We start from the raw sequence: 18,570 nt of genomic DNA on the forward strand, positions 1-18,570 counted from the left end.
AAATAGTCCCGATGACGGGCAATGAGGATTTAAGAGAAGGTGAGGTTGGAACAATCCCCACTGTACAACGGAGGCGAGATACTGTGAGAATTAGGGGACGTTATTTCGTGCGATTTGAATGAACAAACCTTTAAACAGTTTGGTGCGATGCAAAGATACAATATAAGCAAATTTAAAGGTCAAAGCCAGTCTAAACTCGACCTTTATTGCATTTTTGTGTGCATATTATTCCAAAAGGATTTTTTGCTTTTAGTGTTTTCTAGACCCCCCCCCCCGCCCGTCTATAGTTTTCTCTCTCCAAGTACCTGACTGATGCTTACTTCGGACAGAATTAAACCCTGCAGGTGTCAATACTTCCATTTTCTCGACACCGATTTACTCCACCGATGGGCCCACCATTCATTACATATATGCGAGTGTGCTCTGGGATTTAGGTGTGTGTGTGTGTGTGTGTGTGCGTGTGCATGTGTGTCAATACCTTCAGGCTGGTTCAGTCAAACCCTGGACTGGAATTCGAGTCGACCACAATGGGGGGATTTCCACGTGCCTCTCAGCCGTCTTATTTGGAACATAAAATCGTGCGTCATCCCGTGGCTGCATCCGCCTCACTTCCTCGTGGCTACGGGGCAAAAACCGTTCAGCTGGCAGTGAAGTAATGCTTGACTCACACTTCAGGTAAAGGCTTAATCAATTTATATCATTACGGAATCGAGCTTTTGAAGTTTTAACGCCTGGACTTCAGTGCCATCCAGTGGTAATAACAAAAGATGAATGATGACTACAATTAAGTGGAAAAGTACTACGGCAGGGAAAAGACCAAGCCCCCTGGTCTTTTAGGATTTTTAATAACCAGATAATAAAATATGTGGAAGAACATCCAAATCTTAAAATCTCTCCCTGCAAAGTCATTGACAATAGAAACTCTACTGTGAACTGATTGTCCAAATGTGGAATGCCACCAAATCAGAGAGTTTTCATTTATCTTTTGACGGCAAAAGGGGCAACTTTTGGGAATATTTGACAATAATATGTGCTCAAAATGCTTTGTAATTGTTTCTTTATGCTGAATTCACACATTTCTGATCAACTTGTAAACCTGGAAAACATCCAGTACAGAACACAACATGTCGTTTTACAATACAGCTGAATGGCAAAAAAAAAAAACGAAGTACAAAACTTTACAGTCTGTGGAGTGATGGACAACCTTACCAGCACCGGAGTTTATGCTTGGCTTCTGGTACTTGCTGTTTTTTTTTCATCAACCTAATTCATGTGACATTAAAGATGCAAATCGTATCATTTTTCAACTTTAGAAGTTAATAAGTCCAAAGTTAATGCTGCATTTTTTTTTTTTTTTAACATGAATAAATGTCTCGGTTACACATTGCAATCATGATACTCACTAAACAGGGTCACATTTGTGGGAGAAAAAAAAAGTAAGAAAACAAACAATAAAATCACAAATTTACAGTTCAGTGCAACATGCTTGGCGACCCGCCAATATGCAAATCATTTGATGTAGAGGATGCATTTTTTTTTTTTGTCCTAGTCTACAGTAAAGAGTCCACATTTATGACTCAAAACCAACTCAAATTATTTTTATTCAGGCAAATGTTACAGATCGGTAAAAAATAAAAAAGATGGGATATGTTCATCTTCAACAAACCATGAATGAATAAACAGCAGTCATGGATGAGCTAATCGATAAAGTTGGACGGATCTGGCCGTGATCTACTCCGTTACCAACGCAGACTTGACTACAGTACACAGAGGATTACAATTTCATGTAGCCTGAAGACGCCTACTGATTGACAGGTGAAAGACAGAAGGGAATATTATGGATAGGGGAAATACACGGGTAAACATTAGGTAGATAAATCTCTGAACTACAGTAGTTTGGTACAATGGCTGGTTGACACTAAATCCAGAAAATATAAGGACAATGTAATGTTTTAAAATCTATGAATAGATCTAAAATAAGAAAAAAAGAATGACCTGTTTAGCGTGAGCCAAAGTCTATTATCCAAAGGCAAAACATTTGACCAACTTTTTGTTATCAATGAAATGAATAAAGATAATGAGCCTTAAACATGCGTCACCTATCAACGAGGAACAATTTCTTTCTTCCTTGGACATATTTACTCAGAATAGAATCAAAGGATGACAAACAAACAAACAAACAAACAGCAGTGCTACAACGAAAGATTAACACAAAGTAAATCAGTATTTCAAACATTTTAAAAAGGGGTTATCTAATCAAAACACTTTTTATACCAAACTACAACGCAACATTTCCAAATAGAGACTATGACAACAGATCGAAGCTGCAAAACCAGCTATTAGAAAGGGCAGAATAAGCATAAATTCAAAACTTAACTGTTCAGCTGCCGGACGTGTAAATAAGAGCAAAATAATTATTTACAGGAAAAAACAAAAACAATCATTGAGTCTAAACTCTAAGACAGATCCGCTGAAAGTACTAAAAAAAAATAAAAATAAAATAAAAATAAAAATCATTGATAAAAGCACTCTGCAATGAACTCGTGCAAAGCAAAAAAACAATACAACAAAACATATTTAAGGGTTCGCAACCTGCTGCTACTGAAACCTCACTTTAAAGAGGACATTACCAACATTTAATATTTAGATTTAGGCAAATTATCAGGGCTAGTTTAATGACCTAAATTAGCTGAAGCAGTAAAGTTTACAACGCAGGAATTTCAAACACCTTTTGTAGTAGGCGCCAATGTGGAACGGAGCGATTCGATTGGCTGAGGATGGTATACAACTGCCAACATTTGGCTCTTAAAACACGTTATACGGGACCATAAACACATTATAAGCACCGAGGGAGCGCGCGCTGATGACAATCGCCGATACACATGAGTGCGAACGATTAACGGCGTCGAGTTCTCCATGCGGTGATGTCACGTCGCTCGTTGTGTAAATTTTCCCAGACATCGACGCTCATGTTTATGTCGTGTTCAATAAGATAAGCCGCGTTCAAATCATACGCTTGTCATCTGCTTTGGAGTAAAATGCGCAGAAAACAGTTTTGGTGCCAAGTCGTAAATAAACTCCTGGAGCTAATCTACTCACCTGTGAATGTAAAGCACTTTAAAGAAAGTTTTTTTGGTGTTTTTTTTTTTTTTTTTGTCGGGGCATCTGCGCTGGTTTTATGGAGCTCATAATTCTCGAGATAATGTTTTTTTTTTCCTTCAGATGATTTTTGGCTGTAATTACTTTAATGAATACTCTGTCACGTAATGACAGGTGTTAATAGTCTTTATATGAACTCATGATGTGGACCATTTTTTCAAGCTGCAGATTAAGATGATACTAATGTAGACGTAGCTACATGCGTATAGACCGTATCTTAAAAAAAAAAAAAATCCCCAAAACATTATGGCTGCCCCTTATCGAAGAATGCCAAGTGTTCCTGATAAAAACACGGGACGAAACGTTGTCGGATATGTAACGGTAGCACGGCTGAGTGAATATGAATTTTACTGATTGCATTCACGGTCGTTTCATTTGATCTGAATTGCTTTATCGCCGCTGGAAACGAAGAAGTTAATTTTGGTGTTGCTGACCAAACTGTTAAAACAAAAAATATACAATCGCTGCACGTTTGAGCTGCAGGAATGAACTCGAGTGACACAAATGAAAAAAAAAGTACTCAAATTGCGTTACATACATTTCTGTATGAATGAAGCAATTACAATATGCCAAACAAATTCCATGTACTATCTGTGGGCATGCTTGTGAGATAAAATGCTTTGTAAATCCAGACGAGAGGAAAAATAACAGAACAAAACCTGTCAATGCTGATGATGGGAAATTGTCCAACTATCAAACCTTTACATGACCTTTCTTGAGCGTCCTCCTTTATTCCGCTCAAATTCACACAAATCGGGACTCGGATGTATCTCAGTTTACAGTAGAGATATTTAAAGGCACATTCTGCAATATCTCCTATTGCATTGTTGACTTAACAAAGACACACAGTGTCACGGATGCAAAGCACCTGAAACCTCACCTCACACGATATCACTACACGAGAGAGCTGCAGAACCAGAAGGTTTAAAAACCAGTGGGGCGACCTGCACCAGAACTAGAACCAGAACCAGAGCCAGAGCCAGAGGAAGGTGTTGATATGCCGATCTCGTACACGCGAGGAAACTGATAGCTTCTGTAATCTGACAATTAGACCACGTGTGAGTGTTACAACTGCATTTTTGTATCTTTGGTAGACCCACTGGTGATATGGAAATAAGATGTTGCTGAGATGGCGTAAGAACTAGTGATGGCTAACCTAATTGGGTTTTTAATTTAGGGTGTGATTAAGATTTAGTTTGAGCTAATAATTTACACAATCAATTATTTATTGCAACTAAAAATAAAATAAATCGGCAGGTGTGACATTTACTGCCCGCAGGTGGCGCAAATCTTAGGAACTTCCTGACTTTAACTGGTAGTGCTATTAGTTTTCTTCCTATAGGTGGTGCAGACCGGCACCACCCTTGTGGTTTAAATCTACAGTGACCCAGATCCAAGAGGTGCTTTGCATCTTAAAAACAAACAATGACACCTGAGTGCATTAATGGCTTTACCAAGTTCGAACTCTCAGTCCTTCCGATCCTCGCCCTCAGCAGTGCTGACGGGAAGAGGCTGAGTAGGAAATCTCGCCGACTGTGCCTTTAAACGTCTTGCAGGACGCAAAACCCACAAGTGCTTCAGCGTACATGCGCGTTTTACTTCTTTTCCGTCTTCAGCGTTTGCATAAAACTCCACAGATCCTTGACCACCTGAGGAAGGCGTGGGGAGAGAAAGGGCAACACCGCAACGGGAAAGAAAAGAAAAGACAGAAAGAAAGAAGAGAGAGAGAGAGAGAGAGGAATAAATTATAAAACAAAAACAACATCCAAATGAAGTGCGATACAGCATGAGAACACGACTCACTTTTTTTTCTTTTTCTTCTTCTTTTTTTTTTTTACTACAACATGCTTTTGTGCGTCTCGCCTGTGGGAATGCTGAGATTAGACGGGCCGGTCGGGGGAACGACGAGGGGTTGGGTGGGGGCAGCAGTACATACCAGAGTATATGACTAGGTGCTCCAAGTCTGACAGATCTCAGCCTTGGCTGATGAAACCAAAGCACTTCCACAGATGTTTCTACACACACTGGGATCGACAAGCCCTCTCGCCGACCCAATTCTCCATACGCCCCCTCCCCCCTCCGATCTTTCCCTTGTCCACCCAGCCTAAAAAGAGCTTTCACCTGCTCTCATGGCTGTACAGTTAACATTTGAACAGTGCAAAGCAGACTGTTCTAAATAGCCCGTTTCGAGCTTTCCTATCCATCTACATTTCCCTGAATCACTTAAGTCTGCAGCGGTCACCCGAGACTCCCGGCTGATTCATTCGCGCTTCGCGAAAAACAACATGCAGGGGATGTTGTTTTTCTTCCGCAATGACAAGCAGCATTAGAAAAGATTTAAAGTCCTACATTCGGTCAAAGGCCTTGAATGTGAAAACGACTGGTACCATCCACATACCACCAGTCCCTTCATTAAGGCTACAAAAGACACACTCCCGTAAATCAACCGAGAAAGAGTTTGCTTTGGCAGGTGTACTCCCATTCCATCTCACAAGAGCCCGCCGACACAAAATGAATATATTTCAAAAGCAGAACACACTGTGCTGCGGAGACATTTGACCAGACAGCGCGAGGTATGAGGACGAGAGCGAGGGAACAATAACGCATTCCTGGGTATCTGTTGTGGCAAAGATGCTCTTAAAGCCGAGATGAGGTTTGGTGTTAAATGTGCCCGCGGCTACGAGCGCTCAGCAACTGGGAGAATATTTCTAGAAACCCGGCAGTAAACAACTTAGCTGAGCGTTCATTGGAGCAAGAGAGCAGAAAAACTGATGTGAACTGCACGTGGTTTAAAAGATAAAAATAAAAACATAACATTTAACCCACTTCAAGTCAAATGTCAAATTCCCTGACTTTCCAGTGTTTCCCCAACCGAATGTCTTTGGAGGACGGGCTGCCCTGCCAACGTTTTGTACTGTTTTCAGTACAAAACTTTTCACTGTTTAAACCTTCTGCCGAATTATGATCTCACACAACTGGGCCGGCCTCATAAACACGCTGCAAAAAAAAAAAAAAAAATAAATGCTGTCAAATTTGAACAGTAACAAGCTACCATTCTTCCTACTGTTGCCGTGGCTACAAAGAGCCATCTTCCATATTTGATAGATCTATCGTAGAACTTTACATTTATCTTCTCCGCTGCCTATTTTTAATCACCCAGTTTTAGAACTCTTCATTCTGTCGGCAAATTTCTTGAAATTGACATTTTCCTGGCATGTTTTCCCTTCTCAGCAGGTTCAAGAAAAGGCATCTCTCTACTGAAGTGCTTGCCACTTGTTGATGAACTGAGAAATAATGTGATAAAAAAAAATAAAGACTACATGTAAAAGTCTTTTTTTTTTATATATATATATATATATATATAAATGGCAGCTAAAATTTAAACATGCAAACAAAATTGCCTGAAATTTCAGGATTTGGCCCGAAATCTGATTTTCCCTGTCTGGAAAGGAGCTTTGAAAATTCCCTGATATTCTCTGAAATTCCCTGACCTGTGGGAACCCTGACATGAAGTAGGGAAAGACTAATCTCAGGGTTTGATAATTACTTACTTTTTTGTCTGAGACTTTAAAAGAACTCTTCACGAAATTCTCAAACTTCTGCTCCGTCTTCGGTAGTGATTTCCCCTGAAGTAAGAAAAAAAGAAAAAAAAAAGACCATTAAATCACCATCTTAACAGTCAGACATCCAATTATGGGGGATAATTTGCAATAAAGAAAAAAAAGAGGACGACAGCTTTACCTCCTTGACTGCCGTTGACAACTTGCTCTTAATCTCAGGGAGAGACGGAGATTTAGACGGGCCGGCCTGGGGTTTGTCTTTTCCCGGGGAAGGTGTCTGGAAGAACATATCAGTTAGATAAGAAACGCCGGTTGATACGTCAAATAAGGAGAGATTTATGGAGTTTTAGATAAATTATTCCACGATATCTCCTCTTTAACTCTGGTTCAGCTCTCAGCATTAATTCTATTTTTCTGTGTTCCCATTTGAAGTCAACACGAAGCTGCTCATCCCAACATGTTGACGATGAGGTCATTTGCTGACCAACGGGCCAGTCGGGGCTACAGACCGATCATGACCCATTTAATCTGGGTCTATGTTTACAGGCTTGGCGTGGGCAACCAGCTGGAAGAAGATAAAAGCATTAGAAAGGACAACAAATTCTAGACTAATTACACCATTATTATTTTTTTTTTTTACAAATACATCAGGTGCAAATTATGTTTTTTATTGTTTGCAAGCAGGAGAGGGCAAGCCCTGACTCTCCATTGAGCAACGCAGATGGTTTTTCAAATGTGTTTTTCCATTCATGGAAAATTCTAATGACTGAATTAAAGGGGAAAAAGGGTCCAGGTCCAAGCTTTTCTGCTTGTTTTTCAATGAATTATGCTGACATCAAATGAACGATTTCAACAAGTAAAATAACATGTTTTCTGTTCAGCATGTACGAATGGTCAAAACTTTAAAAAAAAAAAAAAAAAAAAAAAAAAGAAAGAAAGAAAACTGACACAAAAAGCTTTTCTTTTTTTTTCTTTTTTTTTATGGGTTTTTTTTGTGTAACGTTTTTGGTGCAAATTCAAAGCCTGAAGACTCCCATGGGTTTGTAAAGATGACAGCAGCCCACAGGTGTGTCCAGACCTGGCCAGCCAAGGGCCCCAGAGATCCTCAGGAAGTGTCTGAGTGTGACACAACAACAACAACAACACACACACACACACACACACACACACACACACACACACACACACACACACACACACACACACACACACACACACACACACTGTGACTGCATGTTACACAAGTCGCGGTGCTTGTCCCTACACGCAAAAGGCAGTGTGGAATCCGGTGAAATTGCAGGGTTTCATTGATAGCCAGAGACGCATATGAAAGACGACAGAGGACGTGTGTAGAGAAAGGTTTTTTTCAACCAGCAAGTCGGGGGGGGGGGGATCATGAGCAAATACCCTGTTGTCCACTTATTTGTACATCTGTTTGGTTGCTGATGTTCCTGCTTCAAAACACTCTATTCGTTTCCACTGTGATTGAACAGCTTGCTGAGTGGCGAATGGCTCAGACACATTCAGGGTCTGGAAACAGCATGTACGTACTGCATGTTGGTCTCAGCAATTTAGATTCGGATGTTTGCTTATCCACAATCGTTTTTATCTGCTGGCGCCAACTGCCTCAATATTGTTTGAATAAGACACCAAACCAAAATATGCTGGTGGCAAAAGCCATGGGGACTGAAGTCTGAAAAATTAGGCCGATGCAGAAGTGCCTTAAACTGCAATACCACCGAGTGCCACTAGAGGTTGGCTCCATAGACTCCCATTCAACTCGTGTCATAAAATTCTAATTCAATAAAAATTTCTCCACGAGTTATCTTGGTCTTGCTAGCTGAAGTCGCTTCTTATTCGTTTTCTAGCCTTCCATCTGTAAATAATCCCATCGTTATTTAGAAAATAAAATGCATAAAGCCATAGTTTGGAGGGGGGAGGGGGGTCTGTTTGATTGACAGGCCTCTGGTGCAGTCAGGTTATGGCTATCGGTGGGCGGGACTAAGTATTGCGGGGGTTTTTGTGAGAGGAAACCGGAGTACCCGGAGAAAACCCAACAAGGCAAACTCCATAACATAAGATATTAAACAGAAAAATAATGAAAAACATATGGGCTACATCTCACCGGGCATAACAAATCTTGAAGAGGTATTTAACACTTGGTAGACACAAAATGTGACGATTACCTAGGAAGCATGTGTAGCCAATAAAAATAGGTCAATTTTAGGAGTGAACAAGTACAAGACAAAAAAGCTTGTCTCTTGTTTTATGTTCAGAACTGATTCAATATCAGACCTTGTTCTCTAAACTCGACCCTCAGTACCGCAGCTCTTTTGATAGAAGCAATGAAAAAACACATGCCATGTGTCACAACCTGATTCCTCAAAAATCCCTTAATCAAGCTGTAAAAAGAAAGATGAGACTGTTAAAAACAGGTGGAATCATCTTTGGAAAAAAAAAATTAGAAATAAACACAATGATCTGTCCCTGTCCCCGAGAGAACCGCATTTTATAGCAGAGATCAAAAGGCATAAAACGAACACAACCTTGACGCAAACATACCACACTTAAAAAACAAAAAACAAAAAAAACATATGCTGCTGGCTCCCGGCCAGAACAAAAACACTACGTATTTATTATTTACGGGCAGCTCTCTCTACTTCCAAGGGACAGCTGCGGACATGAAACAGCTGATAAACACTCACAAGCTTTTTCATCTGGGCCGGACGCTGATTACAGATGCCACGAGTCATGGAACTTAATCACAAGCACGCTATCATTTGATGCAATCGCTCGTCCTCGATCCGGCTCAAACACATGCTTGTGACACCTTTGCTCATCAAGTCCGTCCGGGGATAGCAATTGTCATTATGTTGGAATGAGGAGTTCAGAGGCCCACATCTAGAGGGGGTGTGGGGTTGGGTTGGGTGTGTGTGGGGGTGTGGGGGGGGAGGCGGGACCACTGGGAACTGTGACTCTTATGAATCCTGTTTATGTTCATACACGAGTCGGTCCGTTGGGACGTTTCTCAGGGCCAAAAGTCGTAAGAAGCAAACATCCTCACACTCGCAGGAGAAATAAATAAGCACTAACAAGACAGGCACCTGCTGCAACACGTGTCAATCAGCCACTAAAAAACAATGACTCACCCCCCCCCTCTTTTGGGATAAGGCTGAGTGAAGTGGTTAACAACTTTTACGACTGTGACGTGCGCTCGAAGGCATCGACTCCTCCGAAGCCATCAATCAAAAGACACCAGCTGCGAGATAAAGTGACTTCAGATCGGCGCAGCTCGAGTTAGCCGGCTCTCGCGTCGAGCCCGTTGCACATTGGAAGGAAGGTGCCGCTGCACGCTGCGCCGCGAGAGGTGAGAACCGCGGCAAACTGGCAGCAGATCTGACGAGCCAATCTTAATGACCAGTCACATCGCATTTAAGGGAAAGGAAAAAAAAAAGAAAAAGAAATCCGAAAAAAACAAAACAGACATCCACGCCCCGCTTCCTCGCTCCTCAGGGGCATCTGGAAGCGCAAGCTGCACCAGACATCAAACGCCGGTAATGAGAGCAATTGGGAGAGGGTGTGTCCAGGAAGTGAGGGGTGTGAAGAGCTTGTGGAGAGGGAACAGTTGTGTAGAAGAAGAAGAAGAAGAAGAAGACAAAGAAGAAGAAGACGACGAAGACGAGAGAGGATCGGGGGAGCAGGCAAAAGCACCAGAAAGTTAAATCTGGCGGGATGAGTTTCAGGAGTTCGGTCGCCCGTTGGCTAATCACTGCGAGCCACTGTGCTGTGGCTGGACACCAACGAGCTGCCCTTTTTTTTGGGGGGGGGGGGGGATTATTCTTTACCTTCGGGGGTTTAGCAATCCTGCGGCTTAGTGTTAAACATGACAAAACTCACAAAGCCTGCTGTCAAGACGTCAGTCAAGAAATTACTATTTTCTCAAGTACCCCCCCCCCCCGCACGCAAAAGTGAGCGTAAGATGTTGTGCTTTGCAGCGTAAGACGCCTTTAGTCACACAAGCGTTTCCATTCTAGCGTTTTCACGTTATATTTTCAGAAGTAACATGCTTTGTGAAAGGTGTAAACAAAAATAAATAAATAAAAAACACAGAGAAGCTTGTCAACATGTCCGTCCGTCCGTCCGTCCGTCCGCCTCCCCCCCCCATTCGGATGTGTCTGTGAGCTACGGAGCGGGTGAGGGGGGGGGGGGGCATCAAAAGGCGGGCTGCAACTCAAGACGGCCGGGTCAAGCCGAGGGGTCGCGGGTTTAAACCTTGCCCCAGGAAAACCCATTTTAGAGGTCAGGTGTGTTTGCTTAAAGGCAGGCAGAGTTCAAGCTTTTGGGTTGGTTCTTTTTGGAGAGGCGGCCTGAACAAGACATTCCATCCAAGAAATTAACTATCAGGTTGGAGCTAATTGCAACGTGCAATTCCTTGGCTTTGGAAAAGGTAAGCCCTCTCCAGGTTTCTTTTTGCATTTTCTTTTATTGTGAAGGACAATAAATGCAAACAATTATCTTGGTTCAAAGAAAACTTCTGTCGTTTCAGGCTCAGGCTCGAGTTTTTTTTATTTTATTTTAAGTGCCATACATTGCATAATAAATTCTACTTGCAGGCTTCATCAGGTTTTCACTTCAAAAACCTACTTAAAGTAGTGAGTGATCAATTTCTTTGGGCTTTAAAACGTGTCGCTCTCCTCCGTTTCATTCTGCGCGATGCTCTGACAGAATACGTCGACCACCAGTAAACAAACATGAGCCGCCTTTCTGTACCTTAAACTGTGGTTTGACCGCTGATCCCGAGGGTTTCCCTGCAGGCCCATTCTGTTTCACTGGCGTCTTGTTGGGCTTCTTAACCGATGACTCTGGGCCCTGAGGAAACAAACAAACAAACATCCTGAGTAAGACATCCCTGAAAGATGTGCTTTGACCTGCTCAATTTAGCAGTCTGCTTAAAACGAGCAGGAATCTGTCTTTGTATCAGAAAATGCACAAAGATAGTTAATCACACCAGACGAACCCAAAGTTAATTGTAATTGTCTGACACTTCAATTCAAAATTATACAACGCCGATGCACAACACGGGTTATTTCATGGCACTTAACGCAGTAAAAGTCCTCACAACAGAACTTCAGAGGAACACAGCAATTCAACAATTCCCACGTAAGCTAGGAGGAGAAAAAAAAAAACTCCCCTTTAAAAGGGAGAAAAACCTCCAACAGAAGGAAGGAAAAACTCCCTTTGACCAGTATTTATCCTTCCATGTACTGTATATATTTATTTCACCCCTTTTTGTCAATTCGTGACTTTCAAACTCTTTCTCTCATGTCGGATATCAAAACAACCACCTCTTCGGTGTTCTGGTAGTTATGTCAAGTTGTTTTGACAAGTCCCACATCAAAGCGCTAATTGCCGAGCCTTTTTATAGCTGACAAATTATAACGCGCAAGGTAACATAATCTGAAGCACATTTGAAGTGTTTGCAGTTGTGGTTAATTCCCTTCAGAGTTTTGAGCCATGAGGTCTTCACATTATTTTCTCCCACCCCAGTTAAGACCATAATAACAGCAATGCTGCACATGTAGACGAGTTTTCGAAGGCCGAAAACATGCAAGTTTACATTCTACAACAAAGGCAAAACCAAAAAGGTAAGAGCATAAGGTTATTCTATACGATAAAAGATAATTGGCAGCTTTAATAGTTCATCCTGATCCAACATCTCAGGAACGAAGCCTGTACTTAAAAACAAGCATCTAAAGCTACAGAGGAAACACGAGACACACTCGGTAATTTCTCACTGATCAGGTACTTAGTACCCAAATAACCCGTCATTGTTCCCCACACTGGAAGGCCTTCCCGCCAGGTTTCCACTGCTCCCAGTCACCTGTGTAATTACCTCGTAATAGCCGAGGCAAGTACCTGCATTTCCTGAGCGCATACCCCTTTTCCTTGCAATCATTGGTGTTCACCTTGGAATGGACTAGAAGTGTAATTGCCTGTGTTGACACGACCGCTACAAGGCAATTACACATGCGATTCCCTAAAGCGACGCCAGTAATGCAAGATGCTGGAAGTTACGGTGAGATTTACAAGTTGTTTGGGAAAAAAAAAAAGTCAGATTTTTAAATGAGATATTAAAAGTGATTTGTTTGCTTCCCTTTTCTGTGCAACCATCAGAATCACCTTGCTTCTACCACAACACAAAGAACAAGCCTGAAATCCTACATCCACGTCGTGTCACACGACGCAAGTGCTGTCGCTGTCTTGGATTTGAATGTACTTCTACGAGATGTCACGTCACATCCAAGTTCCTGGGTCATCCTGAAAAAAAAAAAAAAAAACTTTCTGGAAGCAAGAACGGATTTCCTGATTGCCTGGAAAAAGCTCACGTGTTGTCAGTGCACGCTCACTATGCTTGTTTTGCCGAACAAAGGACTTCCATAAAGTACAACTTCGCTTAACAGTTTCCTTTTTAAAAATTGTTATTTTACATTGGTGCGTTTTGTCCTCAGTGCCAACACGGGCAAAGCCACACTGCACCGCTGCCAAATTTACAATACCCATCTCCAGTGATGATGTAAGAGTTATTTGTCATGGCAACGCTGACTAATTGTAAGGCAAACATGTCAAACGCAGGTCACAGCGGGGTCGCGTGAAGGCCAGGATCTAAATTTGAATATCCAGTTAATCAAGATTAACGCCACAGATGTGTTAAGTTATTCACACTGAGCAGAAAATGACAAAAAAAAAAGAACACGGGCACACTTTCAGCTCAATACACTTAAAATCTTGACGATCTAGTGCCGTGTTTCAAATGGCGTACTTACGTAATAACACTCGCTATTTTGTGTGCATAACTGCGTATACAAGGTCGAGTACAGAAACATGCAGTGCAATACAAGTACCCGGATGATGCACTCAAAACGGTACAAAAAAAACCAGAAGAAACGTGAACCGCTGGAACGCTTTTTAGCCCAAACGGTTGGAAGGGGGCGGGGCCTCGGACGTAAAGGATTTTTGAATTAAGGCGTCTGAGGAAGCTGCAGCTGCTCCTGAACACAACCACACAAACGTGTTTCTTTTTCCACCGCTGCTGCTGGACAGAAGCCATCAGCGTGTTTATTGAATTCGTTAACAAAAGAAAAAAAAGAGGAGCACTAGAACACGTTGCTTTCTGGGTAAAATGATTAAAAGCTGCAGATATTTTTGGCGGGCGATGTGGTCACATGCTGCGGTCAAAATTCAAGTGCTTCACAAGTAAGCGTCCTGACACAAGAGCTATTTGTCAGTGTACGCGTGTCCAGATTTCCTGTTCGTCAAAAATATCTGACCATAGAACAATTGAACTGGATTCATCTGAGCAGGAATTTGATGCCACTTCTGACACTCGGTGCTTTTGAAAACACGTTTTGGTTTCTTCCTCAGTACAGCCCCTGAGGTTTGACAACAAAAGGAAAAACATCCTGAAACACTCCGAGAAACAACACTCCCTGAAAGCTAAAGAGGAAGAAGGGTGAGGAAAAGGATTAAGGTCATTGAGGGGAAACATGGAGGGGCGGGGGGAGGGGGAGAGAGGAGGGAGGGAGGGGGTCTGCAGGAGGAATTGAAAAAAAAAAAAAAAAAAGAGAAGAAGAGAAGAAGACAACAGAATAAATCAACAGGTGACAGAACTGCTCAGCTGTCATCTGACCCTCAGGGAAGGATCGGTGTTCACGTCGCAGGTATGCGCATCTGCCCCGCTTTGATCTTTTTTGGCCTGGCACAGTTTGCACTTGGATTACGTGCTTTCACACAAAAAAAAAAAAAAAACACAAAAAAAAAAAAAAAAAAAATAGAAGAGAGAAGAGAGAAAGAAATCACAAACAGACACCGACGTTAAAAAAAAAAAAAAAAAAAAAAAAAAGCAGGCAGATACACACATGTACCACACACACACACACACACACACACACACACACACACTTGCGAGCGATTGTGGTAACACGTAAAAAAAAAAAAAAAAAAAAAAACAAGTGTTCAAAGGCAAAAGCCAGGTGCAAAGCTGAAATGGCATGAGAAACGATAAAAAGGAGCAATCATATTAACAGTGGGATGACAGAGGGACAAAGATATGCAGCGTTTCAGAAAAATGGTTGAAGATGTTTCCCATAACTGAAGCGTGTATGTGTGTGTATGTGTGTGCGCGCGTGTGTGTGTGTGCGTACGTGCGCTTGTGCGTTACAGCATAACACGGTGCGGTCTTGTTGGTGTGACGGTGAGAATTCAAGCAGATTACAGAGGAGAAATCCGATCATTACACCACGCAGACCCTGTGTTTTACTCTCGGAAAACAGGTGGGTACATGAGTGAACAGGATGGAAAAAAAAAAGAAAAAAGTTCTGATGTTTTGTATTGTACAAAGAGGTGGACGGTCAGCGAGTGCAGGAATGGGTAGGGCCCGCCGAAATGAAAATGCTACTGCGGCCCGTTGGAGTGCGTGGAAGTTTTAAATGAAGTGGTAGAAAAGACTGAAGAATTCCTTCTACACCAAGATAATGACTCTAACGGAGGGAAGTCAGTGACTGCGGTGCCACCTGGTGGACAAATGAGGATTGGAAACACTCCAAACAAAAATACACTCTGCTCTACAAACTAATGTGTACTGAACTACAAGGATATTTAGTTTGTTCTGATGGAACACAAAAATTAATATGAATAAAAAAAAAAAAATTAAAAAAATTTCATTTATACTACTGAAAGTTAAAAATGATATAACCTGCAGATATATGAAAACAAAATATAGAAGAAAACTCATCTCTTTGAATTGTAGTTTATCTAATACTGATGTTATGTATTTGGGAAATTTTAACACAATCTAAAAATTGTTAATGTTCTTTAAATTCCTTGGTCAACTAGGACATTGGTTCAGACTCATTATGTGTCTATCGATTATCAAAAATAACCCCTCTGTATTTAACGTTAGGTTTACCATGAGCCTGTTGTTGTTGTTTTTTTTGCATATATCCTGTTTTTTTCTCCTGTTGTTTATTTCTGCAATTATTTGTCAAATGAATTTGAATTTTTTTTTAAAAACTTGCATCACGACTTTTGACCGAGAGACTAGATCACTGTAGCCATTGGCAATATTATTGAGATTCACCACCGTCATTAATGACGTTATTAATATTATCTATAAAAAGGAACAAAAGAAGAAGAAAAAAAAAAAAGAGACCAGGCTTACTTTTTTGAAGACTTTCCCAAGAATCTTCTGAGGCTTCACGTCGTCCTCGCTGTCATCGTCACTACAGAAAAAGCAGGAAGAGAATTCAGTTAATCTGAAAATGTATTGAGGTAAATAACAATGTGACAGCAAAAAACAACAATAATACTTTTCTATTTTAGGCAGACGAATGTGTTTAGGCAACAACAATGAAAATGCAGCTTTTAGAAAATCCTACTCATCATCGTCCTCGTCGCTGTCTTCTTCGTCATCGTCATCATCATCATCATCATCGGAATCCATCTTCAGTTTTTTCTGCAAGAAATATGAAAGAGGGGCAAATTTTGGATTCTGGGTAATGGCATATATTCCTAATTTTAATTAATTAATGTGATCACAGTGTGGATTTGTGTAGTCTGGATGCAGCAATTAAATAACCACCGCAGCCGCAGAACGCTTTGTACAATCGATATTTAGTTTTTCTATCAACTAAGCTTCAAATAAAAACAAATCATTAAAACTTTAAATGTCAAATTTTTTTTTTTACTTTCACGCTGCACCTTTCTTTCGTTCAGATAACTTTCATGGAGGTTTTTAAAAGCAGCTCCGGAGCCAAAGAACAAACTTGAGATAACTACCAGCTGAGGCTTCTTCCCCGACAGCAGGCTCGCAGGCCGCTTCACCGGTGACGAGTTGTTCTCCTCTTCATCCTCTGAATCCTTCACACCTACGAGGAAAACCGCCGGTTAGCGGCACTTCGAAGGGATGGATTGTGTTTGATGCAGATTCACTTGCACAGCCCTGATTGTTGAGTGATTTTTTTTTTTTTTCATATCTATGAATTTGTGAAATTTTCTAAAATTCTTAAGCTTTCTGAGGTCAAAAGAGTGGCACTTTATTTCCAATTTTGAAGTCTTGCTTTTCTGTTATTCATTTGTCACTTCCCACTAAAACGGTCTTGAAAAGGACAAACTCACTCCGACTTGAAAGTGTGAAGAAATATGAGCAGATTTTTTTTATTTTATGCTGCTTAAAAAAAAAAAAATCAGGCCCAACTGTGAAGGGACCTCCTTCGTTCAACTTTTCACAACCACGCTTTTTTCCAGTAGGTACATATTTAATTTGAATGATGTGGTAAACTGTTGTCTTGAGTTTGAGCTGTTAATACTCACTGACAAAATGCTGCCCGCTGATGTGAACCGGTCCGGAGCCGGACTGGAGCCGGAAGGTAACCGGAGGAGTGATCTCAAATCCCCCTAAACTCATCTGGGCGACAAAAGAGCAGAAACAATAACGGCAAATCTGACTATCGTCCTTATTATGAATGCGCTGTTAACGATTATTTATACAGCGTGGTATTTGCATTTATGTTCTGAATAAATGCTTTCTCTCCTTTTCAGGGTTTTTTTTTTTCTCTCGAGAATCCGAAAACGTTATAATTTGTTAACTCACAGAAGGCAGGACGGAAGGTTTCAGGGCGACTAGCGGCACTTTGGTCGTCTTCCCATCGTAAGTGAGGCCTTCGATTTCCACCATGTGAAACTTATCCTCGGCATCAGCTCCCAGACACACCTGGAAACAAGCAACACGGCCGACTCACGCGTCAACTAAACCTCACTTTCATCCTGGCGTCGTCAGGCTCGCGATGCTCCCGATCGGGTTTCAGATAATCAACCTCACAGTCTTCTCATTTAGTAGTAAAGCTTTAAGTCCTGTTCGGGGTTAAATGTCTGAAATACCTGATCACGTCAATTCAACATCACAATCACAGTTTAGCTGCTTTATCACCATCTTAATAGCAGTTAATCAGACAGTAAATGATCAGCTGTTTCAGTCTGTTTTTGGTGTTTTTTTCCAACCAGGATATCAAGAATTTTCAAGTTACAGTTAATTATGGGAATAATAAAAAAAAAATGATCTGCTTCACATTTAAAAAAAAAAATTTTTATTTACAAAGACAAACAAGTGAATTTAAAGCATGCGATATATACTGCTATTTCCAGAATAACCGTAATCTATGTGCGTTATTAAAATAAATGAAAGGCCTTACTGCTTTGAGTGACAGCTGTTGCTCCGTATCATCGTCGTCTACATCAACTTTGAATTCCCGTTTGTCCGATTTCAAGGTGCAACCTGGTGGGGGGAGGGAGGGGGAGGGGGGGTATTACATGGAGCGTGTCAACAAACAAACAAACAACACATGCATGCATAAAAAGCGTTTGAGATACGAGGCTGCGTCTTTTTTTCTCTAACAAAAGAGCTGAATTGGCGCCGAGTAGGAGGCAAAAGCAGGCTAACCAGCTGTTTACGCTAACTCCCGTGTTCAATGGCTGTTTGTAACGCGACAACGTGGAAGCTAAAAAAAAAAAAAAAAACAACAACAACAAAAAACGGATTGCGCGACGCGAGCAGTTTCAGGTTTTGTCAGAATAAGAGAGCTCACCAAACAAGTACATTTGTGGTCTGCTCAAATCTGAGATATCGTCCTCCATCTTTGTAGTGGGCGGTTCCGCTTCCGTAAACTGGTGTGACGGAGAGATCGACGAGCCAATGAGGAGGCAAGGACGTCACGCGTGTTTAAAAACACTTTGAGCCAATAGCGTTGGAGACCAAGGCGGGACAAAGTGAAGCTGAGTGTTCCGCAGGATGAACGCT

The 18,570-nt window shown here is 41.4% G+C and overlaps 2 protein-coding genes across 4 annotated transcripts in view; both read right to left on the reverse strand.

Annotated features, from left to right (window-relative positions):
* Positions 1-18,570, reverse strand: part of fgf24 (fibroblast growth factor 24) — a 118,013-nt gene that overhangs the window by 26,643 nt on the left and 72,800 nt on the right. The gene's annotated exons all lie outside the window — the stretch shown is intronic.
* On the reverse strand, positions 1,584-18,435 carry npm1b (nucleophosmin 1b). Of its 3 annotated transcripts, none has more exons than XM_069716497.1 (11): positions 18,359-18,435; positions 17,966-18,048; positions 17,368-17,487; positions 17,088-17,181; positions 16,554-16,642; positions 16,183-16,230; positions 15,937-15,987; positions 11,490-11,588; positions 6,901-6,996; positions 6,711-6,785; positions 1,584-4,808 (listed from the first exon to the last, which is right to left on the reverse strand). In XM_069716497.1, the coding sequence occupies exons 1-11, from the start codon at positions 18,405-18,407 to the stop codon at positions 4,755-4,757; spliced, it is 858 nt and encodes a 285-aa protein (XP_069572598.1). In that variant the 5' UTR covers positions 18,408-18,435; the 3' UTR covers positions 1,584-4,754. The 3 variants fall into 3 exon arrangements, with proteins under 3 accessions (XP_069572598.1, XP_069572597.1, XP_069572599.1); XM_069716496.1 differs by having other exon boundaries at positions 15,937-15,997; positions 16,154-16,230; XM_069716498.1 differs by having other exon boundaries at positions 15,937-15,997; positions 16,154-16,230; positions 18,370-18,395.

Source organism: Brachyistius frenatus, unplaced genomic scaffold (assembly GCF_029030835.1).
Source record: "Brachyistius frenatus isolate BFR_SWC_R1_liver_20210118 unplaced genomic scaffold, ASM2903083v1 Contig_158, whole genome shotgun sequence".
NCBI lineage: Eukaryota > Metazoa > Chordata > Actinopteri > Embiotocidae > Brachyistius > Brachyistius frenatus.